Below are 27877 nucleotides of genomic sequence, written 5' to 3' on the forward strand. Positions count from 1 at the left end.
AATATCAACCATCTGGCTGGGCTCATTCCCCAATACCAGGTCCGGTATGGCCCCTTCCCCAGTTGGACGATCTATGAACTGTTTTGGGAAGCTCTCCTGGATGTTCCTTATGTGAGAAACGGTCAGATACTCACTTTATGATTCCCCCCCTTGAATCAAATACACGGATGAGTTCAGCTAACTGTCGGTTTATTCGATCTTGCAAGAAAGGGTGCCGTCCCGTGGGTACACACACCTTGCTTTACACAATCTTAGTTTATATACATTTTTCCTAGATAACAATAGGACAGCCCTCCTTTCTTTATTGGGTACCACTCCTTAATCTCTTTACTGAGTGATCTCCTCCCTTGTTGACATCCCATTAACTCTAATCCAATCACCCCTTTTAAGGCTTAAATCGTTTTACCTCTCATCAATTCAGCTAACTCTTTTTCATTGTCCTGTAAATTGCTTACCCATTTATTTTATATGGTGTAAATCTCTTTTAGGCTATGCTGAAGACCCCGAGCGCCTGCCAGTCTCATGTTTTTATTTTCTTCTTTTTCTGCGTGTTTCATCATCTGCTGGTCTTAGCGTTTAACCCCTCAGGTTACACTAACGGTTCTGTCATGGTTTCCGCCCCAGATGGCTTGACTCAAAAATTACACTACCGCTACCATCCCTCACAATCCCCCCTGTTTTTCTTACGCTTTGTAATTTTTGACATTCTTCTGGTGTTCCAGGCGTTCCAGCAGGTCGAGGGCCTGTTCATCCAGAGTTTTATCGCCTAAGAGGCTTATCCTCTCTTCCGTCTCTAAATTCATATTTATCACTTTTCCATTCAGGACATCCCCCCTAGTCAGGGCTGTTTCGATTAGCCGCTGAGCCAACCCCCGAACACAAGGGATGATACAACACCCTAGGGCGGCCAATACCCCTGCCGTTACCATGAAAGAGACAAGGACGGACATTACTACTCCTTTCCATTTGCCGAACCAAGCTTCCAACCACCCAGTGAGATCTAGGTCTGTACCCGAGTTCTCAGCTAGTTCATTAGCTAGGGTCGTTAGCCCTTCGAGGGCTCGGGTAATTGACCCATCGGGAGCTGTGTTATTTGGGATAAAGGTGCAGCATTCAGTTCCTATCATGACGCATACCCCCCCTTTCTCTGCTAGAATCATGTCCAGGGCTAGCCTGTTTTCCCAGGCCATTCTGCTGGTTGCATCCAATTGTTCCGCTATCCCGCTTATCGCATTTCGGGTATAATTAACAAACCTCTGTTGATTATAATAGATATAGTTGATCCAATCTACATTCTTGTTGACAGTCACCCACCAGAACAGGGATTCAAATCCTGCTGCTATCTGGCTCCTGGCTTTGTACTCATCAGGGACCCCCCTAGGGACCCCTATGGCGTCCAAATATATTCGTTCATCAAAAGAACCCGGGAGGCTCCTTTTCCCTCGTTCTTTTCCACGGGGTCCCTGATGTTCGAATGCCAGGGTAAAGGGTACGGCCAATTGGATAAGTGCACAAGTGCCCTTCCATTTCTGAGGTAAAATGGGTCTCAAAGTCCTCCCTCCACAGTACCACCATAGATCAGCTCTAGGTACCTGGATTTGGGAGTAGTTTCCTCCCTCGGTGGTGTCGCTGACTTCCTTAACTGTTCCACACCTATCGAAGCTTCCCACTTCCCTGTCCAATCCATCCCCAGTCCGGGTGATACAGGTGTGATGTATCCCCGTTACTCCGGAAAAAGGGGGGGGTTGAGACGCCCTGTTCAGTTTGATTGGGGGAAATGTCAGGCTCAAGGAGCGACAAGTGGGGTCTCCCCAAGCCTCTCTGTTTTGATACAGTTTCACCATACACTCCATTTCAGCTGGTTCTTTATCCCATCCCAGCGGGAATGGGACCACCTGGGGAGTTGGCCGGCTACTGGTGCACGCATAACAGTTACCTTTTCCGACACTTTGTACTGTATATTTGACCCATTCTATCCAGGTGTTCGCTTCCCTGAATCCCGTTTCTATTTCAATGGTCTCTCTTAAATCCTTTACCTCCACTACCCTGACTTCTCCCGAGACTCCCCGGCTAGGGGCGGAGGAGTTCCTGGTTTCGGCATTTTTGACTGTAACCCGCACACAACACAGGGCCGCCCCCACCCTCCCTGTGTGTTCCTTGATCTTGACCCCAAAAACTTGTCCGTCGAGGCCCTCTGTCCCACCGTCGTCTGACTTTTTTATGGTGAGGTAGAGGGGGTTACATTGGTTTAGCTTACAGTCTCTGGGAAAGATCTTCCGTGGAACCAGTGATACTTTCTCGCGAATCCTTAACTTAACGTCTTCATTTAACCCCCCTACTTGACAAGATTCTACTTTCCCCTGTTCATTTTTAGTACACTTTGGGTTCTTATCGAAGACAAGTAATTCTATTTCCCTCCCCTGGTATCTCTTCTGCCCCGTAAGGTCGTCTTTGCAGGGTACCATTCGACAGAGGTCGATCTCAATTACCTGTGCCTGGGGTGATTGGATTATAGTAAGGGAGTACACTTGGGCCGCCTGCCCAGCACCTATGCCCCCATAGAGTAAACATATTATTAGTAACATCCCGCTATTGCCGTATATTGCCCAAATTGACATATCAAAAATCAAGTCCAATCAGTTCTTCGCGGTGTGGTGGCCAGGAGTAGGCACTTCTTCTGCTGGTTCTGGCACCGGTCCTTTCACTCGAGTGTAATGCGTCCAGCCTTTCTCAGCCGTGCGGATAGCCGTTTCCGTGGTCAGAAGTACTAAGTAGGGACCATCCCAGATCGGTTCTAAAGTCCGGAGTTTCCAGTTCTTGATTAGGACCCAATGCCCTGGCTTGATGGTGTGTATCGCAAACTCGAGAGGTGGTGTCTGTGCCAGGAGTCCCTGTTGGCGTAAATGAGATAGAGCAGACCCCAGGACCTCAACATATTTATGCACAAATACATCGCGGGACTCGAATGTGGGGAGTTCCCCTTTTGGCCCATTAAAGGGGAGACCGAACATTATTTCGTATGGGGACACCCCCAAGTCCCGTCGTGGCTGCGTTCGTATTTGCAGCAAGGCAAGGGGAAGGCACTTGGTCCAGGGCAACCCGGTCTCTGTCCTGAGTTTTGTCAGCTGTTTTTTAATAGTCTGATTCATTCTTTCCACCTTGCCCGAGGACGGGGGATGCCAAGGGGTGTGGAAATCCCAGCTTACCCCCACTGCCCGCACTATGTTCTGTAGGACAGTGGACGTAAACTGGCTCCCCTGGTCTGAATCGATGGCCCGGGGGAGTCCGTATCGTGGGATAATTTGTTCGAGAAGGACCTTGCTAACCTGTGTCGCCGAGGCTATGGCGGTTGGGTATGCCTCAACCCACCCTGTCAAGTGGTCCACTATTACCAAAAGATATTTCAGGCGCCCTATGGGGGGGAGTTCGGTATAATCCACTTGGATATACTCGAAGGGCCTATAGGCTGGGCTTCTCCCTCCTTGCTTCGTATTCTGTCTCAGTCCTTTTTTATTTATCTTCCGACAAATTACACAATCTTTCGTGACTTGCTTAGCCACAGTGTATAAACCGGGATGTACGTACTGACGCAGAAATGCATCGCACATCGCCTGTGTCCCCCAGTGTCCTCCCCGATGGAGATGACTAATTATGTCTCTGGTCATCGGTCGGTTTAATAATTGTCGACCATCGGGTAATGTCCATTTCCCTCTTTCATCTTTCTGACCCCCAAGTGATTTTAGCTCGGCTTCTTCCTTTTCGCTAAATGCTGGTGTTTCTATTACTTCAGACACTTGGGGCACCCAGACCAAGCAGTCCACTATCTCCTCCTCCGTCCCTGCCAATTTTGCTTGTCCGTCCGCCAACTGGTTCCCCTTTGTCTCTATCCCATTGTCTCTCTGGTGTCCTTTTACATGGACCACAGCAATTTCCCGTGGCCCCAGCAGGTCTTTTAATATTTTAGTAACCAATTCCTCATGTATCAATTCTTTTCCCCTACTATTTATCATTCCCCTTTCCTTCCAAATTTTTCCAAAAGTGTGTACCACCCCGAACGCATACTTGGAGTCGGTGTAGATGGTCCCTATCAATCCCTCTAAGCCCTTGAGAGCCCGGTGTAGAGCATATAATTCACATGTCTGGGCAGACCAGACATTAGGCAGTCGCCCCCTTTCTACCAAATTCCAGCCAGCTTCACTAATGATCGCGTATCCATTATGTCTTTTTCCGTTTACCACCCGGGAGGATCCATCTATATACCATCGCTTTCCAGTGTGAAGAGGGGAGTCCCTTAGATCCTCCCTTACCTTACTCTGGAGATCTATTATGTCCGAACAGCAATGTTCGAGTCCCTCGCCTTCTTCCCCCTTCCAGAGGAATTCAGCTGGGTTCTGACAGGAATTGACCTCTATCTTAAGATCGTCCCGATCTAGCAAAATGGCCTCATACTTCAAGATTCTTGAGTCCGTCAGCCATCTTCCAGCCCTCTGATTTAAAATAGTCCTAACCTGGTGGGGGGTAATGACCGTCAAGGGTGCCCCAAATGTCAGCTTCCTACTTTCTTCCACCAATTTGGCCGTGGCAGCCACCGCCTGGACACATTCTGGCCAGCCTCGGGAAACTGGGTCCAGTATCTTTGATAAGAATGCCACTGGCTTCCTTTTTCCCCCCCAATCTTGGGTTAAAACTCCGAGGGCGGTTCCCTGTTTGGCATTTACAAAGAGTCTGAATGCCTTACTGAAATCTGGCAAGCTCAAGACTGGCGCGGTCATCAATTTCTGTTTCAGGGTCTCAATTAGTTCCTCCTCTTTCTCGTCCCACTGGATTTTGTTAGGAGCCCCCTCTACAAGTTTTAGGTACAGACCCTTGGTTAGGGGGGCATAGTCGTCTATCCATAATCGGCAATAACCTAAGAGTCCCAAAAACATTCGTAGCTCTCTCTTAGTTCCCGGGAGTCCCAGTTCAACTATTCCCCTCACCCTTTCCGGACTTATTCTCTTCTGTCCCTGGCTTATCAAGTGTCCCAGATACTTAACCTCTCTTTCTGCATATTGGAGCTTCTTCTGGCTCACCCTTAGTCCCTGTCCTGCCAAATAATTCAGAAGGGTATTTGTTCCCGCTACGACCTCCGCTTCTGTGGGTCCGGACAACAGGAGGTCATCCACATACTGTATGAGTTTTAGGGCTGGGGAAAGGATCAGTCCCTCTAATACCTGCTCTAAAATCTGACCAAACAAATTTGGCGATTCAGTGAACCCCTGGGGAAGCACTGTCCAGCGGTATTGCTGCTTCCTGCCCGTGTCAGGGTCCTCCCACTCGAAGGCGAATAAGTCTCTACTGGCCTCGTCCAACGGGCAGGCCCAGAAGGCGTCCTTTAAATCCACTACACTGAACCATTCATGTTCTGGGAGTATCCGCCCCAGTATAGTGTATGGGTTCGGCACCACCGGGTGTCGTACCTGTACAATCTTATTGATTTCCCTCAAGTCTTGGACCATTCTGTAACTGCCGTCAGACTTTCGGACTGGCAAAATGGGAGAGTTATATCTCGACATACATGGTTCCACCAGCCCATCACTTATCAGGTCTTTCATCACTTCTTTCAGGCCCTGTCTCCCTTCCCGGGAGATAGGATACTGACGTATCTTGACAGAGGGGCTCTGGGGCTTAAGATCAATTTTTACAGGCTGAATCGAGAGTCGCCCTCTGTTTCCCTTGGCCGTCCATACTCTAGAGTCTATACCCGTGAGTCGGTCCTCGCTAAGGTATGACATAGTTACCACCAGGTCTTCGTCGTCCCCTACATTTATTCGGAGCCCGAAGCGGATTATCAGGTCCCGCCCCAACAGACCATAGGGGAGATGAGGGAGGTGGAGGAGCTCTGCTAAAAGCTCCTCTTCCTCCCATTGTAGTACCTGTGGTTCAAATAGTTTCGCCCTAAATACCCCTCCCTTTACTCCTGATATGTTCAACATTTTAGTTTGGTAATTGGCTCCTGTAGGATAGATTGGGATTGAGGATCTGCCTGCCCCCGTGTCGACTAAAAATGTAACATCCTCCTTTTGTGGACCCACCTTTAAATTTACCAGGGGTTCGTGGTAGGTCCTTTTTCCGATTCTCCCCTGACCCCTCTAATCAACCTCACATTCCATTTCATAAATCCATTCTCGTTCCTTCTTAAATTCAGGACACTCTCTTTTGAAGTGTCCCGGTTTCCCACACTGGTAACACCCGGCCGCCCGGGGCCGGTCACCACCGTAAAATTCTCCTCGTCCTCTACCTCGGCCCCTCCTGGCCCCCCTTTCCTTCCAACCTCCCCTTGACCTTCCTCTACCTACTGTATATCCTTCATCCGTTATCCCGGTGGACTTACATACTTCCCTAACAGCTGCCACCATCATCTTTGCCTTCTGCTTTTCCTTTACAACCTCTCTCTGAACAAAGACCTTCTGCGCTTCCCGCAATAATTCCGCCATGTCCTTCCCACTCCAATCCTCAATCTTTTGTAGTTTTCTCTGGATATCTGGCCAGGATTTCGTTACAAAATTAATTTTTAGCATTCCCTTTCCAATTTCATCATCAGGATCGATTCCTGAATATTTGCGGACAGACTCCCTCAGTCTGTCTAAGAACATGCTGGGTGATTCATCTTTTCCTTGCCTAATATCAAATGCTTTTGCCACATTCTGCTGCTTGGGGACACATGTCTGGATCCCCCGAATTATAAGATTCCGGAGATCCGACATGTTTGTCCGCCCTTCCTGGGTATTATGATTCCAATTTGGATCCTCAAGAGGGTATTTTTGATCTCCCCTGAGTTGTTCTTGCTGTTGGTGATCCCTATCCCAAATTTCCATGGCCCTATTTCGGATCATAACTCCTTCATCGTAGTTGAATAATATGCTCATTATGGCCCGGAGTTCCCCCCAAGTATACATGCTTGGACCCAGGAATTGGTCAAGTTGTGTCGCTACCGCGACAGGGTCCTCTAGGAGAGGGGGCAACTCCTTCCTAAGTTGTCGGATGTCTGCCGAGTTAAGAGGCACCACCACGAACCCTGTCTCTCTTTGTCCGAAGGGAACCTCCCTGAGAGGGTGCATTTCCACCTCGGGCGCTGAAGCCCCATTATTCTGCTGTTGTTCCAGGGACTGTTTTATTACCAACCTCTCGGACCTCCGCAGACCCTCAACTGGGGGTCCGCCTCCTGTGCCGTTCTCAAGATTTATGAGATCATCCCCTCGGGGCCCTTGGGCCCCATTATTATTTGGTTGATATGCAGGGGGTACATTTGGTACAGGAGGGGGTGGCGGCGGGAGGTTGTCAAGAGGGTCCCATTGCCCCGGTCTGCTCTGTGGGATCATTGGATACAGGGAGACTGGCTGTGGCGATCTACTCATCGCGCCCACCCAACAGGCAGCGTACTTACTTTCCTCGGGGTTAAAGGGTTGTTTACTATTAACATATAAATTTAATATCTGACAGACCCAATCCTCATCCGATCCATATTTTGGCCACAATACAGATGGTTTCCGGATTGGTTCCTTCGTCCACACAAAACAACAATATTTTATCATAACCTTCTTTTTTAAGTCCTTAGTCTTTCGGTCCCCATCCCAATTTTCTAACTGTATCCCCAGAGGACTGTCGGGGGGTATTCCCTTTTCATCATTATTATTTCCCGGTTTCCCATCCTTACTCTTGGACGGTTTACCTCCCATGGTTAGTCTTCAGTTGTCGTCTTGGACACAAGTTAATTTATTTGTGCCCTCAGATCAAACTGTCATAACCATAAAGTCGTCAAGGAAGAAAATGACTCTCACCCTTAATCAGCCGAATTCCCGGGAGAGAAATTTCTTACCTTGATCCGTGCACGGAGTTGTCCGACTTCTTCCAAGGATGTGTATACCCCCTCACAGATTTCAGTCACAGTCCTAGCAGTCCTAGTGTATAGAAGTCATCCGTGTGATTTCCAGGGTCCAGAATTATCTCAACTGAGTGGTTTCAGATTCCCCTCCTCCCAGACCAAAACGACGTTTTTACGTGTAAATATACACTAGACGCGTCTTATTCCATCGATTTGGTCTAGTCGAGGGAAACCCCCGTTATAATTCCAGATCCCGGACGAGCCCCCAATTGTGAGAAACGGTCAGATACTCACTTTATGATTCCCCCCCTTGAATCAAATACACGGATGAGTTCAGCTAACTGTCGGTTTATTCGATCTTGCAAGAAAGGGTGCCGTCCCGTGGGTGTACACACCTTGCTTTACACAATCTTAGTTTATATACATTTTTCCTAGATAACAATAGGACAGCCCTCCTTTCTTTATTGGGTACCACTCCTTAATCTCTTTACTGAGTGATCTCCTCCCTTGTTGACATCCCATTAACTCTAATCCAATCACCCCTTTTAAGGCTTAAATCGTTTTACCTCTCATCAATTCAGCTAACTCTTTTTCATTGTCCCGTAAATTGCTTACCCATTTATTTTATATGGTGTAAATCTCTTTTAGGCTATGCTGAAGACCCCGAGCGCCTGCCAGTCTCATGTTTTTATTTTCTTCTTTTTCTGCGTGTTTCATCATCTGCTGGTCTTAGCGTTTAACCCCTCAGGTTACACTAACGGTTCTGTCATGGTTTCCGCCCCAGATGGCTTGACTCAAAAATTACACTACCGCTACCATCCCTCACACTTACAAACTCTGTCCCATCCATGACCCTAGCACGAAGTGAATCCCAGTCAATATACGGGAAATTTAAATCTCCCACCATAACAACCCTGTTACTTTTACATCTTGCCAAAATCTGCCTACATATGTTTCTCAATTCCCTGCTGGCAGTTGGGTGGCCTATTGTAAACCCTCAACATTGTGACTACACCCTTCCTATTCCTGAGCTCTTGCCATATTGCCTAGCCGTATGAGCCCTCTGAGGTGTCTTCCCAGAGTACAGCTGTGATATTCTCCTTAATCAGTAGTGCAACTCCCCCACCCCTTTTACATCGCTCTCTATCTTGCCAGACACATCTGTATCCTGGAATATTAAACTGCCAATCCTGTCTTTTCCTTAACCAAGTGTCTTGTAGTGGCAACAACATCATCGTTCCTAGTACTAATCCAAGCTCTAAGTTCATCTGCCTTACACTTCTTGCATTGAAACAAATGCACTTCAATCCACCAGATCCCCTCTGATTAGCAGTCCCACCCTGTCTGCTGTTTGAGTCTTAGTGGTCCTACTCTCTCTGGTTCCCCTTCAGCTAATTCATCTTTGCTTTTGTTCCCATCACCTACTGCCAAACTAGTTTAAATCCTCCCGTGTGACACTAGCAGACCTCTCGGCCAGAATATTTGTGTTCTTCCAGTTTAGATGCAACCCTTGTACAAGTCCCAACTGCCCTGGAAGAGACCCCCAATGGTCCAGATATCTGAAACCTTCCTTCCTACACCAGCTGTTTAGCCACGTGTTGAGCTGCACTATCTTCCTATTCCTAGCCTCACTAGCACATGGCACAGGGAGTAATCCTGAGATTGCAACCCTAGAAGTCCTGCTTTTTTTCTACTGAACTACCTAAACTGCTGCTGCAGCACCTCATCACTCTTCCTGCCTACGTCGTTAGTACCAATATGTACCACGACCTCTGGCTGTTTACCATCTCCCTTCAGAATGCTTTCTGTCCATTCAGAGACATCCTGGATCCTAGCACCAGGGAGGCAACGTACCATCCTCTTTCACATCCACAGAAATGCCTATCTGCACCCCTAAGTATAGAATCCCCTATAACTATTGCTCTAGTCCTTTGTTCCTCCCTGCTTAACAACAGAATAAGAAGTCTGTCAACACCAGGCTAACTCACCTGACAGAGGAGCAGCGAGTGCTCCGAAAGCCAGTGGCTTTTGCTACCAAATAAACTTGTTGGACTTTAACCTGGTATTGAGAGACTTCTTACTGTAACCAGACAGCCAGCCATGGTACAACTGCTCTGGCTACTGCAGCTGGTATCCCTGATAGCCCATATTCTCCTCCAGTATCCAAAATGGTATTCTTGTTAGAGAGGGGGATGACCATAGGGGATCCCTGCACTGACTGCCTGCCTGCCTCTTCTGGCGGTCACCCATCTATCTGTCTGCACCTTTGGTGTGGCCACAGCTCTAAAATTTCTGTCTATGACACTTCCTGCCTCCTTCATACTCCTAAGTGCATCCAACTGTTGCTCCAACCTATCCATGCGTTCTGCAAGGAGCTGCAATTGGGTGCACTTCCTGCAGACATAGTTGTCCGAGGCGCTGGAAGCGTCACGATCTCTCACATCTCAAATGCAACACTTAACCCCACTGACTGACATTTCAAGCATCAACTAAATAATTTGAAAAAATTTATAAACTCTTACCTTCACTTTTACCTTCTTACAGTGGCCTTTTATTTGGTTTGAGGAGGGGGGAGGGAAACACGAATGTAGTGTTTCAAGCTTCCCACTCCTTGACACCAGATTTTCTACTTCCCACTCCTTGGTAAATGTTGCTGATCTGACTTCTCCCAGAATGCACCAGTGAAGTTCCTCAGCTGCTTCTACTATGTGCTCTAACTGCTGTTCATCACTGGAGGTGGTCTTCTGCTTCCCAGTTCTTGGTTAAAAACACGTCTAAGGGAGGGACAGGACTGGCAGCTCAATATTCCAGGGTACAGATGCTGTAGGAAAAATAGAACAAGTGGTAAGAGAGGAAGGGGAGTTGCACTTTTGATTAGGGAAAACATGATGGCCGTACTGAGGGGGGAATATATCCGAGGGTTCAACCACTGAGTCTAAATGTGTAGAACTGATAAATAAGGGAGCAGTCGCTTTGATCGGGTTGTACTATTGGCCCCCATATTGTTGGTGGGAAATTGAGCAACTATAAGGAGATTACAGTCCAAGAAAAATAGGGTGGTAATAGTTGGAGATTTTAATTTTCCCAACATTGTCTGGGATAGCCATAGTATTAGAGGGTTGGATGGAGAGAAATTTGTGTATTCAGGAGGAATTTCTCTTCAGTATGTGGATGACCTGACTAGAGAGGGGGCAAAACTTGACCTCTTGGGAAATAAGGAAGGACAGGTGTCAGAAGTGTTAGTGAGGCCAGTGATCATACTTCCATTGGTTTTAAGATAGCTATGAAGAATGATAAGTCTGGCCCAAAAGTTAAAATTCTAAATTGGGGCAAGGCCAATTTTGATGGTATCAGGCAGGAACTTTCAAAAGTTAATGGGGGGAGTCTGTGGGAAGGCCAAGGGATGTCTGGTAAGTGTGAGGTTTTCAGAAGTGTGTTAACCAGGGTTCAGGGTAAGCCCATTCCTCTTAGTGAAGGGCAAGGCTGGCAGAAGTCAGGAACCCTGGATGACTCAGGATATTGAGGCCCTGGCCAAGAAGAAGGAGGAGGCACGTGACCAGCATAGGCAGCTGAGATCAAGTGAACCCCTTGAAGAATATAGGGGGGGTGTAGGAGTAGAGTTGAGAGAAATCAGGAGGGCAGAAAGGGGACATGAGATTGTTTTGGCAGATAAGGCAAAGAAGATTCCGAAGAACTCCTACAAATACATAAAGGGCAAAAGAGTATCTAGGGAGAGTGTACGGCTTCTTAGATGACCTTGCTGATCCTTATGTGCGGATCCACAAGAGATGGACGAGGTCCTAACTGAATATTTCTCATCAGTATTTACTGTTGAGAAAAGCATGGATATGAGGGAACTTGGGGAAATAATAGTGATGTCTTGAGGACTGTACATAGTACAGAGAAAGAGGTGCTGGAAGTTTTATAGTGCATCAAGGTAGATAAATCCCTGGGACCTGATGACATGTATCCCAGGACATGGTGGGAGGCTGAGGAGGAAATTGCCTGGGAAGTACAGGCCAGTGAGCCTCACATCTGTGGTGGGTAAATTCTTAGAAGGTATTTTGAGAGACAGGATCTACATGCATTTAGAGATGCAGGAATTGATTAGGGACAGTCAGCATTACTTTGTGAGTGGAAAATCATGTCTCACAAATTTGATTGAGTTTTTTGAAGGGGTAACCAAGAAGGTAGATGAGGGCCGTGCAGTTGATATTGTCTACATGGACTTTAGCAAGGTCTTTTACAAGGTACAGCATGGTAGGTTGTTGCATAAGGTTAAATCTCATGGGATCCAGGGTGAGATATCTAAATGGATTCAAAATTGGCTTCTTGACAGAAACCAGAGGGTGGTTGTAGAGGGTTGTTTTTCAAACTGGAGGCCTGCGATCAGCCGTGTGCCTCAGATCTGTACTGGGTCCACTGTTGTTTGTCATTTATGTTAATGATTTGAATGAGAATATAGGAAGCATGGTTAGTAAGTTTACACCAAGATTGGTGGCATAGCGGACAGTGAAGAATGTTATCTCTGATTGCAACTGGATCCTGATCAATTGGGCCAGTGGGCTGATGAATGGCAGTTGGAGTTTAATTTAGACAAATGCGAGGTAATGCATTTTGAAGCAGGGCAGGACTTATTCAGTTAATAGGGCGTTGGGGAGAGTTACAGAACAAAAAGATCTAGGGGTACATGTTCATAGCTGTTTGAAAGTGGAATCACAGGTGGACAGACTGGTGAAGAAGACATTCAGCATGCTTGATTGCATCGGTTAGAAAATTGAATTTCGGAGTTGGGACGTCTTGTTGAAGTTGTACAAGACATTGATAAGGCCACACTTCGAATATTGTGTGCAGTTGTGGTCACCCTATTATATAAAGGATATTATTGAAGTAGAAAGAGTGCAGAAAAGATTTACTGGGATTCTACTGGGATTTGATGGTTTGAGCTATAAGGAGAGGCTGGGTAGATTGGGACTTTTTTCTCTGGAGTGTAGGAGGTTGACAGGTCGTCTTATAGAGGTCTATAAAATGAGGAGCATAGATCAGCTAGATAGTCAATTAGAGGGCATTGGTTTAAGGTGAGGAGAAGAGATACAGAAGTGTCCAGAGGGGCAATTTTTTCACACAGAAGGTGGTGAGTGTCTGGAACAAACTGCCAGAAGTAGTAGCAGAGACGGGAATAATTTTTTCTTCAGCGTTTAGATATTACACAGATGAGTATAGAGGGGTATGGGCCAAATGCGGGCAATTGAGATTAGCTTAGGGGCTTTAAAAATAAGGGTGGCATGGACAAGTTGGGCCGAAGGGCCTGTTTCAATACTGTAAACCTCTGAGGGATTTGGTCCTCGGAAGGGTCGGGGTTTAGTTGGGCAGCATGGTCAATGCAGGCTTGGAGGGCTGATGGGCTTATTCCTGTGCTATAATTTTCTTTGTTCTTAATCGGTGTTTTATACCATTTCGTGTAGCCATCTGGTTCACTAATGTCCTTTGGGAAAGGAAATACGCTCTCCTTACTTGGTCTGGCCTACGTGTGACTCCAGAGCCAAATGAATATGGTTGATTCTCAACTGTCTTTGGACAACTAGGGATGGACAGTAAATGCTAGCCAGCCAGTGATGGCCATGTCCTATGAATGAATTTTTAAAAAATTACATTCCTGCTCTTATATTCAATAATTCACCCAAGAAGGGAAAGCATTCCATATGCTTTCTTTGCCAGCTATCCTGTCACTCTTCTGTAGACATGCACTGCACAGTCTCTCACTTCCTCAACCCCTTGACGTGTTCCCACTTTAGTATTGACTTGCTGTGTTTGCCCTTCCCCAACTACTTTACCTCACATTTTTCTGAATTGAAGTCGATTTGCCACTTCTGCCCACTCAACCAAATGTCTGATATTTTTTCTGGCATAGACAGCTTTCCTCCTAACTGCCAACTAGATGGCCAATTTTGGATCCAACCTGCCATCTTCCTCTGTATCCCTTAAGATCTCATTTTTCTGACTAATCTGCCATGTGTGATCTCGTCAAATGACTTGCTGAAACCCATGTAGAAAATATCCATTGTTTACTCTCATCAATCCTCCTTATTACTTCCTCAAAAGATTCTAAGAAAGATAGAATATTTCCTTAACAAAACCATGCTGAATATGTGATCAGACCATGACTTTCTAAGTGACTGACAGTTCATCCTCTCAGAATTGTTTGTAATAATTTGCCAACCATTGAAATCAGATTGATGGGACGAGAGTTTTCTGGCCTATCGCTTGCATCCTTTTTAAACAATGGTACAATGTTTATAGGCCTTCAATTTTCGGGGACCTTGCCTTTGGTGAGAAATTGAAAATGATTCTTGGAGCATCTGCTATTTATTCCCTGTCAGCCTGAGATGCATTCCATTTGGTCCTGATGGTTTATCCACCTTTTAAGAAATGTCAGTCCCTTCAGTACTTCCTCTGTCACTATGATTATTGTATCTAATATTTCACACTAACTAGAATCTCTGAACCATCCCTCTCCTTAGTGAGAAAAGTGATGAAATACTCTTTGAGGACAGTGCCCATACCCTATAAATCAACCATTACCATTATTATGATTGCAGTTAGTGTTATTATTGGATGGGAAGGTCCCAGAATCCCTGGCTCAGAAGGCCATCATGTTTTATCTTTTAAGATTCAGGAAGAACGCTCCTGAATTAGAGGGTTATAGTTTGAGGAGAAGGGGTAAACCTTTTCGGACTGTGTTAGAACATAGAACATTACAGCACAAACAGGCCCTTTGGCCTACAAGTTGCGCCGATCATATCCATGCCTACCAGGCCGTAGAACTACCTATAACTCCCAATCCCATTAAATCCCATGTACTCATCCAGAAGTCTCTCTTAAAAGACCCCAGCGAATTCACCTTTACCACCACTGACGGCAGCCGATTCCACTCACTCACCACCCTCTGAGTGAAAAACTTATCCCTGAGTTGAGAACTTTCTTCTTTTAGAGAGTGGTGAACCTGTGGCATGCATTACAGAAAGCAGTTGAGACCAGAACATTGTGATTTCAAGAAGAAAGGGGAGTTTGCACACTCTTCCCTGTGTCTGTGTGGCTTTGCTCCGGGTGCTCTGGTTTTCTCCCATTCTCCAAAGATGTGTGGGTTAGGTTGATTGGCCAATCTAAATTAACCCTGAGTGTCAGGGATTAGTAGGATAAATATGTAGGGGTACAGGGATCGGGCCTGAGTGGGATTGGTATCAGTTCAGGCTTGTGGAGCTGAATAGCCCCTTCTGCACTGTAGGGATTCTCTAATGCTATGAAATTAGATATTGCTTTTGGGACTAAAAGGATCAAAGGATTTGGGGGGGAGGCAGGGTCATAAGAACATAAAAAATAGGAGCAGGAATAGGCCATCTCGCCCCCTCAAGCCTGCTCTGCCATTCAATAAGACCATGGCTGATCTGATAGTGGGTTCAGTTCCACTTACCCGTCCACTCCGCATAACCCTTAATTCCCTTACTGGTTAAAAATCTGTCTATCTGTGACTTAAACACATTTAATGAGGTAGCCTCTACTGCTTCATTGGGCAGAGAATTCCAAAGATTCACTACCCTCTAGCAGAAGTTGTTCCTCCTCAACACTATTCTAAATTGACTCCCCCGTATTTTGAGGCTATGCCCCAGAGCTCTTCCATTGTAAGTGGATGTCTATAAATCTCCCCTCAACCTTCTAAACTCCAATGAGTACAGGCCCAGCCTACTCAGTCTTTCCTCATAAGCTAACCCCTTCATCTCCAGAATCAATCTGGTGAGCCTTCTCTGTAACCCTTCCAAAGCTAATATCCCTTCCTTAAGGGGACCAAAATTATACACAGTACTCTAGATGTGGCCCCATCAGTAGCTTGTACAGTTGCACCACAACCTCCCTGCTTTTATAGTCCATCCTCTTGCGATAAAGGCCAACATTCCATTTGCCTTCTTGATCACCTGCAAACTGAGTTTTTGTGATTCGTGCACAAGGACCCCCAGGTCCCTCTGCACAGCAGCATGTTGTAATTTATCACCATTTAAATAATAGTTCATTTTACTATTATTCCTTCCAAAGTGGATAACCTCACACTTACCAACATTATACTTCATCTGCTAGATCCTTGCCTGCTCACTTAGCCTATCCAAATCTCTCTGCAGACTTTGTGTCCTCCATGCAATTTGCTTTCCCATTCGTCTTTGTGTCATCTGCAAACTTTGTTACCCTACACTTGGTCCCCTCCTCCAGATCGTCTATGTATGTGGTAAATAGTTGAGGCCCCCAGCACCGATCCCTGCGGCACGCCACTAGTCACCAACTGCCAACTCTCATTTATTCCAACTCTCTGCTTCCCGTCAGATAGCCAATCCTCAATCCACACTAACACTTTACCCCCAACTCCGTGTACCTTTATCTTATGTAGCAACCTTTTTGAGGCACCTTATCAAATGCCTTCTGGAAACCTAAATATACCATATCCACCGGTTCCCCTCTATCAACTGCACTCGTTATATCCTCAAAATTCCAGTAAATTAGTCACGTGACTTTCCCTTCATGAATCCATGCTGCGTCTGCTTGATTGAATCATTTTTTCCAGGTATCCTGCTATTTCTTCCTTAATAGATTCCAGCATTTTCCCAACTACAGATGTTAAGCTAACTGGCCTGTAGTTACCTGCCTTTTGTCTACCTCCTTTTTTAAACAGTGGCGTTACATTAGCTGTTTTCTAATCAGCTGGCACTTCCCCAGTGTCCAGGGAATTTTGATAAATTACAACTGATGCATTTGCTATTACTCCTGCCGTTTGTTTTAGTACCCTGGGATGCATTCCATCCGGACCTGGGGACTTGTCAACCTTTAGTCCCATTAGCCTACCCAGCACTACCTCTTTAGTAATAGTGACTGTTTTAACGTCCTCACCCCCTACAGTCCCATGACGGTCAATTATTGGTGTGCTATTTGTGTCCTCTGCTGTGAAGACCGACACAAAACTTGTTTAAGGCCTTGGCCCTTTCCTCATTTCCCATTATTAAATTCCCCTTTTCATCTTCTAAGGGACCAACATTTACTTTGGCCACTCTTTTCTGCTTTATATATTTGGAAAAACTTTTACTATCCGTTTTTATATTTTGTGCGAATTTACTTTTGTAATCTATCTTTCCTTTCTTTATTGCTTTCTTAGTAGTTCTTTGTTTTTTTTTAAAGCTCTCCCAATCTTCTAGTTCCCCACTAATTTTGGCCACTCTTATGCATTGGTTTTTAATTTGATACTCTCCTTTATTTCCTTAGTTATCCATGGCTAGTTATCCCTTTTCTTACATTCCTCCTTTTTCACTGGAATATTTTTGCTGAGTACTGAGAAAAATCTCCTTTAAAAATCCTCCACTGTTCCTCAACTGTCCCTCCAATTAGTCTGTGTTCCCAGTCTACATGAGCCAACTCAGTCCTCATCCTATTGTAATCTCCCTTGTTCAAGCCAAGGACACTGGGTCAAGACATTACACTTGATCAGCCATGATCAGAATGGAAGGCGGAGCAGACTTACAGTGCCAAATGGTCTGCTTTTTAGTTATGTTTAACTTCAGATATTTGTGACCTCATGAGCCAGCTTTGTTTGCTTTATCTGTGGCTTTAAACAGTGTCCTGCTCTTTTTCCAATTCCCTCAGTTCCTTTAACTTAAGATTTTGTGGAAACTTTTCCATTTTTCCAGATTCCTAAACTAGATGTTCTTTAAATTTACTGGTTTTCTTAACCATTACTCCATGGTATGGCTCTTTTCTGAGCAAAGCTGAGGAGTCGGCATTGCTACCTCACAATGCCAGGAACTCAGATTCGATTCTGGCCTCAGGTTGCTGACTGTGTGGAGTTTGCATGTTCTCTGTCAGTGTGGCTTTCCTTTGCGTGCTCTGGTTTCCTCCATATTCCAGAGATGTGCAGGTTAGGTTGATTGGCCATGAGAAAGCTAGCACGAGGGGGCATGGCTTTAAATTAAGGGGGGGTAGTTATAGGACGGATGTCAGGGGTAGGTTCTTTACCCAGAGGGTGGTGAGGGATTGGAATGCCCTGCCTGCTGCGGTTGTAAATGCACCTAGTTTGGGGGCGTTTAAGAGATCCGTGGATAGGTTTATGGACGAAAAGGGATTGGTTTAGGTTAGTGGGTCATTGTTTTTTAACTGGTCGGCGCAACATCGTGGGCTGAAGGGCCTGTTCTGTGCTGTTATGTTCTATGATAAATTACCCCTAGGAGGACTAGGAGGGAAATGTGTGGGGCGACAGGGATAGGCCCTGGATGGGATTGTTGTTGGTGCAGCTGGATGGGCCAGATGGTCTCCTTCTGCACTGTAGATTTCATGATATGTTCTGACTCGCTTCCTATGACTGAGTTCAGTTCAACACAATGACAAAGAAACCTGTTTTTGAGTATTGACCAGCAATTTCAGCAAAAAGTAATGAGGTGCCACAGTTACGGGTTAAAGTCAAACAAGATGCAGCTTTATTTAGGAGATGTAACGCTGGCTACAAGAGCAGATCAGCGGTGAGGAGTACTGCGACGAATAACTCTCCACCTGACACAACATCTATAAGGCACAAGTCAGGAGTATGATGGTATATTCCCCATTTGCCTGGATGGGTGTAGTTCCAACAACACTCAAGAAGCTTGACACCTTCCAGAACAAAGCATCCCACTGGATCAGCACCACATCCACAAACATTCAATCCCTCTACCACTGATGCTTGTGGCAACCGTGTGTATTCTCTACAAGATGCCCTACGGCAATTCACTGAAGATCCTTCGCACTTCCAAACCCATGACTACTTCCCTTGAGAACAAGGGCAGCAAATACTTGGGACTACCAGTATCTTGCAAACTCATGACTGCTTTCATCTTGAAGGACAAGGACAGCAGATATATGGGACCACCATCATCTCTAAGTTCCCCTCCAAGCCACCCATCACCTTGGCAATATATCGTCGTTCCTTCGCAGTCACTGGGTCAAAATCCTGGAATTACCTCCCGAATGGCATTGTGGGCCAATTCACAGAATATGGACTGCAGCGATTCAAGGAGGCAGCTCACCACCACCTCGAGCAACTAAGGATGGGCACTAAATGCTGGCCAGCCAGTGACGCCTGTATCTCATGAATGAATAAAACAATGTCCTGGAATTTGGCTACTTGTGATCTTTGAAATATCCACTTTTAATTGGGTTGTTAATTCTTTTTGTGAAACAATTTTGGTGTCAGTTCCAATATATAGATGATCTGGAGGAGGGGGCTGAGTGGAGGGTGATGAAATTTGCTAATGACACGAAGATGAGTGGAAAAGCAAATTGTGTGGTGGGTGTGGAAAGTCTGTAGAGAGATCTGGATAGGCTGAGCGAGTGGGCGAGGACCTGGCAGATGGAGTTTCATGTTAGCAAGTGTGAGGTTATCCACTTCGGCAGAAATAATAGTAGGAGGGATTATTATTTAAAAGGCGAAAAGCTGCAGCATGCTACGGTGCAGAGGGACCTTGTGCACGAGTCGCAAAAACCCAGTCTGCAGGTGATCAAGAAGGCGAATGGCATGTTGGCCTTTATAGCGAGGAGGATAGAATATAAAAGTAGGGAGGTCTTGCTGCAACTGTATAGGGTACTGGTGAGGCTGCAGCTGGAGTACTGTGCGCCGCACTTGCACAAGGATATATTGGCTTTGGAGGGAGTGCAGAGGAGGTTCACTAGGCTGATACCGGAGATGAGGGGGTTGGACTATGAAGAGAGACTAAATAGACTGGGTCTGTACTCATTGGAGTTTAGAAGAATGAGGGGGGGATCTTATTAAGACGTATGTGTTGAGTATAGGGTTGATGTGTTGAGTATAGGGCTAACGGGAGGACTTTGAATAGTGTGGATGAACAGAGGGATCTAGGTGTATGTGTACATAGATCCCTGAAAGTTGGGAATCAAGTAGATAGGGTTGTTAAGAAGGCATACGGTGTCTTGGCATTTATTGGTAGGGGGATTGAATTTAGGAGTCGCAGCGTCATGTTGCAACTGTACGCAACTCTGGTGCGGCCGCACTTGGGAGTACTGTGTGCAGTTCTGGTCCCCACATTACAGGAAGGATGTGGAGGCTTTGGAGAGGGTGCAGAGGAGGTTTACCAGGATGTTGCCTGGTATGGAGGGGAGGTCCTATGAGGAGAGACTGAGGGATTTGGGGTTGTTTTTGTTAGAAAGAAGGCGGCTAAGAGGGGATCTTATTGAAACATATAAGATGATTAGAGGTTTAGATAGGGTGGACAGTGATAGCCTTTTTCCTCGGATGGAGAAAGCTAGCACGAGGGGGCATGGTTTTAAATTAAGGGGGGGTAGTTATAGGACGGATGTCAGGGGTAGGTTCTTTACCCAGAGGGTGGTGAGGGATTGGAATGCCCTGCCTGCTGCGGTTGTAAATGCGCCTAGTTTGGGGGCATTTAAGAGATCTGTGGATAGGTTTATGGACGAAAAGGGATTGGTTTAGGTTAGTGGGTCATTGTTTTTTAACTGGTCGGCGCAACATCGTGGGCCGAAGGGCCTGTTCTGCGCTGTAATGTTCTATGTTCTATGTATAAGATAATGAAGGGGATGGATAGGGTAGAGGTAGAGAGATTCTTCCCACTTAAAAAGGATAGTAGGACTAGAGGGCACAGCCTCAAGATAAGGGGGGGGGACAGTTTAGATCGGAGTTGAGGAGGAACTTCTTCACTCAAAGGGTGGTGAATCTCTGGAATTCTCTGCCCATTGAAGTGGTGGAGGCTACCTTGCTGAATATATTTAAGTCACGGGTACATAGGTTTTGATAGGGGAATTAAGGGTTATGGGGAGAAAGTGGGAAAGTGGAACTGATCCACTTCAGATCAGCCATGACCTTATTGAATGGCAGGGCAGGCTCGAAGGGCTAGTTGGCCTACCCCTGTTCCTATTTTTTATGTTCTTCTGTTGAACATTTTTCAGAAACAGCTTTGGTCTCTGGTTTGTAGAAAATAGAACAGTACAGGCCATTTGGCCCTTGATGTGCTGAGCTTTGTCCGAAACCAAGATCAAGCTATCCCACTCCCTATTATTCTGGTGTGCTCCATGTGCCTATCAATAACTGCTTGAAAGTTCCTAAAGTGTCCGACTCCACTATCTCAGCAGGCAGATCCGTACAAACAGATGTCCCTGTCAGGCAAGGAGGAATTGGTCGTGCTAGGGAACCGTGGTGCACTAAAAAAGTTGATTCGCTGGTTAAAAAGAAAAAGGAGGCTTATGTTTGGATGAGACTTGAGGGCTCAGGTAGTGCACTAGAAAGCTTTAGATTGGCTAGGAGGGAGTTGAAGAGTGAGTTAAGAAGGGCTAAAAGAGGACATGAGAAGACTTTGGCTGATAGGATTAAGCAGAATCCTAAGACGTTCTATAGATATGTTAAGAACAGAAGGTTGGTTAGGGCAAGATTAGGGCCAGTTACAGACAGCAGAGGGAAGTTGTGTGTGGAACCGGAAGAGATTGGAGAGGCATTGAACCAATATTTCTCTTCGGTGTTCACGCAGGGGGACATAAATGTAGCTGAGGAGAACACTGGGTTACAGGGGTGTAAACTAGACAGTATTGCAGTTGATAGGGGGGATGTGCTGGATATTCTTGAGGGTTTGAAAATAGATAAGTCCCCTGGGCCGGACAGGATTTATCCTAGGATTCTCTGGGAGGCAAGAGAGGCGATTGCAGAGCCTCTGGCTCTGATCTTCAGGTCGTCGTTGGTCTCGGGTATAGTGCTGGAAGATTGGAGGATAGCGAATGTTGTCCCATTGTTTAAGAAGGGGAACAGAGACTTCCCCGGGAATTATAGACCGGTGAGTCTTACTTCTGTTGTGGGCAAGGTTTTAGAAAAAATTATTAGGGATAGGATTTATAGTTATTTGGAGAGTAATGAATTGATTGGAGATAGTCAGCATGATTTTGTAGTGGGTAGGTCGTGCCTTACTAACCTTATTGAGTTTTTTGAGAAAGTGACCAAAGAGGTGGATGGGGGTAAGGCAGTTGACGTGGTATATATGGATTTTCGTAAGGCGTTTGATAAGGTTCACCATGGAAGGCTTCTGCAGAAAATGCAGATGTATGGGATTGGGGGTAATCTAGGTAATTGGATCAGGAATTGGCTAGCAGATAGGAGACAGAGGGTGGTGGTTGATGGTAAGTATTCGTCATGGAGTTCAGTTACGAGTGGTGTGCCTCAGGGATCTGTTTTGGGGCCACTGCTGTTTGTAATTTTTATTAATGATCTGGATGAGGGTATAGTTGGGTAGATTAGTAAATTTGCTGATGACACCAAAGTCGGAGGTGTGGTAGATTGTGAGGAAGGGTGTCATAGTTTGCAGGGAGACTTGGACAGGCTGCAGAGCTGGGCCGAGAGGTGGCGGATGGAGTTTAATGCGGAGAAGTGTGAGGTAATTCACTTTGGTAGGAATAACAGATGTGTCGAGTATAGGGCTAACGGGAGGACTCTGAATAGTGTGGATGAATAAAGGGATCTAGGTGTATGTGTACATAGATCCCTGAAAGTTGGGAATCAAGTAGATAAGGTTGTTAAGAAGGCATATGGTGTCTTGGCGTTTATTGGTAGGGAGATTGAATTTAGGAGTCGCAGCGTCATGTTGCAACTGTACACAACTCTGGTGTGGCCGCACTTGGAGTACTGTGTGCAGTTCTGGTCCCCACATTATAGGAAGGATGTGGAGGCTTTGGAGAGGGTGCAGAGGAGGTTTACCAGGATATTGCCTGGTATGGAGGGGAGGTCCTATGAGGAGAGACTGAGGGATTTGGGGTTGTTTTTGTTAGAAAGAAGGCGGCTAAGAGGGGATCTTATTGAAACATATAAGATGATTAGAGGTTTAGATAGGGTGTACAGTGATAGCCTTTTTCCTCGGATGGAGAAAGCTAGCACGAGGGGGTATAGCTTTAAATTAAGGGGTGGTAGTTATAGGACGGATGTCAGGGGTAGGTTCTTTACCCAGAGGGTGGTGAGGGATTGGAATGCCCTGCCTGCTGCAGTTGTAAATGCGCCTAGTTTGAGGGCGTTTAAGAGATTCGTGGATAGGTTTATGGATGGAAAGGGATTGGTTTAGGTTAGAGGGTCATTGTTTTTTAACTGGTCGGCGCAACATCGTGGGCCGAAGGGCCTGTTCTGCGCTGTAATGTTCTATGTTCTATGTTTAAACAGGACAATTTGCACCTGAAGCAGAGGGATACCAATAGCCTGGGAGGGAAATTTCCTATGGCTCCTTTTGGGGGGGGAGGGGGAGTGTGGGGTTTAAACTAATTTGTCAGAGGGATGGGAAAATGAGCTGTAATCCAGAAGCCAGTGTTGAGTGTAGTGGAGAATTGAGGAGGGTATCAAGGTAGCAGGAGTGTACCAGCAGACAGGAAGGTGGGTTGAAGTGTGTCTACTTCAATTCAAGGAACATCTGGAATAAGGTCGGTGAACTTGGAGCGTGGATTGGTACTTGGGACTCCGACGTTGTGGCCATTCCAGAGACATGGTTAGAACAGAGACAGGAATGGTTGTTGGAAGTTCTGGGGTATTGAGTCGGGAAGGTGGTAAAAGAGGTGGAGGAGTAGCATTGTTAATGGAGGATAGTTTAACGGCTGCAGAAAGGCAGTTTGAGGGGGGATCTGCCTACTGAGGTAATATCGGGTGAAGTTAGAAATAGGGAAGGAGTGGTCATGTTGATAGTTTTCTACAGGCCCCCAAGTAGTGATACAGATGTGGAGGAAGAAATTGCAAAGCAGATTATGGATAGGTGTGGGGGTCACAGGGTAGTTGTCATAGCTACTTTAACGATGCAAATATTGATTCGAACCTTTATAGATCAAATGGTTCAGACGGGGCAGTTTTTGTACAGTGTGTGCAAGAGGGTTTCCTGACACACTATGTGGATAGGCTGACAAGAGGTGGGGCCACATTGGACTTGGTACTGGGTAATGAACCAGATCAATTTTAGATTTGTTTGTGGGAGAGCACTTTGGAGATAGTGACCACAATTCAGTATCTTTCATTATTGCAATGGAGAGGGATAGGGCCATACGACAGGGCAAGGTTTATAATTGGGGCAGAGGTCATTATGATGCGATTAGGCAAGAATTAGGGAGCATTAGATGGGAACAGAAACCGTCAGGGAAAGGCATAAATGAAAAGTGGAGCTTGTTCAAGGAACAAATACTGCGTGTCCTTAATAGGTGTCCCTGTCAGGCAGGGAGGAAATGGCTGAGTGAGGGAACTGTGGTTCACAAAAGAGATTGAATGTCTTGTCAAGAGGAAAAAGGAAGCCTATGTAAGGATGAGAAAACAAGGTTCAGTTGGGTCTCTTGAGGGTTACAAGGTAGCTAGGGATGAGCTTTTAAAAAAGGGCTTAGGGAGAGTTAGGAGGGGGCATGAGAAGTCCTTGACATTTCGGATGAAGGAAAATCCCATGGCTTTTTACTCTAATGAGAAATAAAAGAATGACCAGGGTGAGGTTAGGGCCAGTCAAGGATAGTAGTGGGAACTTGTGCATGGAGTCAGAAGAGATAGGAGAGGAAAGTGTTCACCAAGGAAAAGGGCCATGTTTTTGAGGATGTGTGTGTGATACAGGCTGATCGGCTGGAGGAGATAGATGTTTTAAGGGAAATGTATTAGCAATTTTGAAAAATCTGAGGGTCGATAAGTTCCCTAGGCCAGATATGATATATCCTAGGATTCTTTGGGAGGCAAGGAATGAGATTACAGAGCCTTTGGCTTTGATTTTTGGGTCCTGACTGTCCATGGGAATAGTGCCAGAGGATTGGAGAGCAGTGAATGTTGTTCCTCTTCAAAAAAGGAAATACAAATGACCCTGGTAATTATAGGCCAGTTAGTCTTACTTCAGTGGTCAGTAAGTTAATGGAAAAGGTCCTGAGGGATAGGATTTATGACCATTTGGAAAGATGCAGCTTAATCTGGGATAGCACAGATTTGTGAAGGGTAAATCTTGCCTTACCAATTTGATTGAATTCTTTGAGGAGGTAACCAAGTGTGTAGATGAAGGTAGAGCAGTTGATGTCGTTATACATGGATTTTAGTAAGGTGTTTGATAAGGTTCCCCATGGTAGGTTCGTGAAGAAAGTAAGGGGATGTGGAATAGAGGGAAATTTGGCAGTTTGGATAAGTAACTGGTTATCTCGTAGAAGACAGAGGGTGGTGGTGGAGGGAAAATTTTCAGACTGGAGACCAGTTACCAGTGGTGTACCACAGGGATTAGTGCTGGGTCCTGTGCTATTTATGATTTTTACCAATGACTTGGAAGAGGGGGCTGAAGGGTGGGTCAGTAAATTTGCTGATGACAGCAAGATTGGTGGAGTAGCAGATGAGTTGGAGGGCTCTTGCAGGCTGCAAAGAGACATTGATAGGATGCAGATCTGGGCCGAGAAATGGCAGATGGAGTTTAACCTTGAAGTGCAAGGTGATTCATTTTGGTAGGACAAATTTGAATGCAGATTACAGGGTCAACGGCAGAGTTCTGAGGAATGTAGAGGAACAGAGAGAGCTTGGGGTTCATATCCACAAATTTCTGAAGGTGGCCGCTCAAATGGATATAGCTGTGAAGAAGGCCTATAGTGTGTTAGCGTTTATTAACAGGGGTTAGAGTTTAAGAGGTGTGGGGTTATGCTGCAACTATTCAGGACCTTGGTGAGACCACATTTGGCATTTGTGTGCATTTGTCATCATCTCACTGTAAGAAGGATGTGGAAGCATTGGAGAGTGCAGAGAAGATTTACCAGGATGCTGCCTGGTTTGGAGGGTAGGTCTTATGAGGAAAGGTTGTGGGAGCTGGGGCTTTTCTTTTTAGAATGGAAGAGGATGAGAGGTGACAATAGAGGTTTATAAGATGATGAGGGGAATGGATAGAGTGGACGTTCAGGAACTATTTTCTCGGGTAGATGTAGCTGTTAGGGGGCATAACTATAAGGTTCATAGTGGGAGATGAGGGATGTTTGAGGTGGATTCTTTACTCAGAGTGGTTGGGGTGTGAAATGGATTGCCTGCTGTGATAGTGGAGTTGGACACTTTAGGAACTTTCAAGCAGTTATTGGATAGGCACATGGAGCACACAAGAGTGATAGGGAGTGGGGTAGCTTGATCTTGGTTTCGGACAAAGCTTGGCACAACATTGAGGGCTGAAGGGCCTGTACTGTGCTGTACTATTGTGTTTTATTATCAGCGCTGAATTCCGCCCCCCCCCCCCCCCCCCCCCCCCCCACCAATGTCAGCATCCTGGCAGTTAGCACTAACGAGAAACTGAACCAGACTAGCTATGTAAATTCTGTGGAGATGGTCAAATGCTAGAAATCCTGCAGTGAGTAACTTGCCTTTAATTCTCCCAAAGCTTGTCGACCGTGTAAGCTTACTTGTGACTAATACATCAACTTTTACCATCTATAATGCCCAAGAAAATGTCATGGAACACCCTGCTTGCCTGAATGCGTGTTGCTCCGACAACACTTGAAACTTGACGCCACCCAGAACAAAATTTGCGCACCTTCCACAAATGTTCAATCTCTCCATCACCGGTGTGCAGTGGCAGACCTATTCACCATCTATAAGATGCACTGTAGGAACTCACCCCAGTTCTTTAGGCAGCTCCCTCTAAACCCACAACCACCACCATCTGGAAGGCCAAAAGCAGCAGAGACCTGGAAACCACCATCACCTGGAGTTTGGAAATATATTGCTGTTGCTGGGTCAAAATCCTTGAAACCCCTTTTTAACAGCACAGTGGGTATGCCTACACCTTAGATATTGCAGTAGTTCAAGTATGCAGCTCACCATTACCATTTGATTTGATTTATTGTCAAATGTATTAGTATACAGGGAAAAGTATTGTTTTCTGTGCGCTATACAGACCAAGCATACTGTTCATAGAGAAGGAAAGGAGAGAGTGCAGAATGCAGTGTTACACAGCTTGGATACAGAGAAAGATCAACTTAATGCAGGGTTGGTCCTCAGACATTTATATCTTTTTCCTGACAGAAGAAGGTGGAAATGTGTGTCTGGGGTGCATGTGGTCCTTGATTATACTGGTTGCTTTTCCAAGGCAGTGCGAAGTGTCGACAGAATCAATGGATGGGAGGCTGGTTTGAGTGATGGACTTTGTCCACAACCCTTTGTGGTTTTTTTTATGGTCTTGGACAGAGCAGGAGCCATACCAAGCTGTGATACAACCAGGAAGTGCAGTGGCAAACTGCACTGGAGATGTCAGGGGTAAGTTTTTCACTCAGAGGGTGGTGAGTGAGTGGAATCGGCTGCCATCGGTGGTGGTTGAGGTGCACTCGCTGGGGTCTTTTAAGAGACTTCTGGATGAGTACATGGGATTTAATTGGATTGAGAGTTATAGATACGCCTGGTCGGTATGGATATGATTGGCACAGCTTGTGAGCCAAAGGGCTGTTTGCGCTGTAGTGTTCAATGTTCTAAAGAATGCTTTCTATTGCTACATCTGTGAAAGTTGGTGAGAGGGGAAGTAGGGACAGGCAATAAATATTGGCCTAGCCAGTGATGCTCAAGTTCCATAAAATGAATTTACAAAAAACTTATGAGTTGCACCGGTCTACCGAATCTAGCAAATGTTTCATCGAGCTTCTGAGTAGTTTGTTCGGCTGCAGTGGGTTTCGTGTCATGATTTTTGGCCATTTTGAATGTGTAACAATTACAAGGCGTGTGTCCTAGCATAATCATTTGTTGTCATGGCTGTTTTGGCTATTCGCAAAGGTGTAAATACTGTAGCCGTGGAGTATTTCTTAGTTTTGCATGGGATTGACGTTGTCCAAATTCCTCTTCGATTTGGTCATCTAATCCTCACCACCAAAAATAACCATCAGTTCGTTCATTCTCATCATTCCTGATATCCCTCATGTAACTGTTCAAGGATTCAACCACGCAGGCATGAAGGAATAATCATTCCGGTCTCCCATAACAAAACACAACTCTGGACT

The 27877-nt window shown here is 45.8% G+C and overlaps 1 protein-coding gene across 1 annotated transcript; it reads right to left on the reverse strand.

Annotated features, from left to right (window-relative positions):
• Positions 1–683: 683 nt before the first annotated feature.
• On the reverse strand, positions 684–7894 carry LOC145342481 (uncharacterized). The gene is made up of 2 exons (XM_080188044.1): positions 7859–7894; positions 684–2891 (listed from the first exon to the last, which is right to left on the reverse strand). Exon 2 carries the CDS (start codon positions 2616–2618, stop codon positions 684–686), a length of 1935 nt encoding a protein of 644 aa, XP_080044170.1. The 5' UTR covers positions 2619–2891; positions 7859–7894.
• Positions 7895–27877: the final 19983 nt, after the last annotated feature.

This window comes from Carcharhinus amblyrhynchos, chromosome 4, assembly GCF_965287045.1.
Source record: "Carcharhinus amblyrhynchos chromosome 4, sCarAmb.v2.hapA, whole genome shotgun sequence".
NCBI classification, from domain to species: Eukaryota; Metazoa; Chordata; class Chondrichthyes; order Carcharhiniformes; family Carcharhinidae; genus Carcharhinus; species Carcharhinus amblyrhynchos.

Coding starts and splice junctions, on each gene's coding strand:
- LOC145342481 (XM_080188044.1), bottom strand. CDS start 2,618: ATGTCAATTTGGGCAATATACGGCAATAGCGGGATGTTACTAATAATA.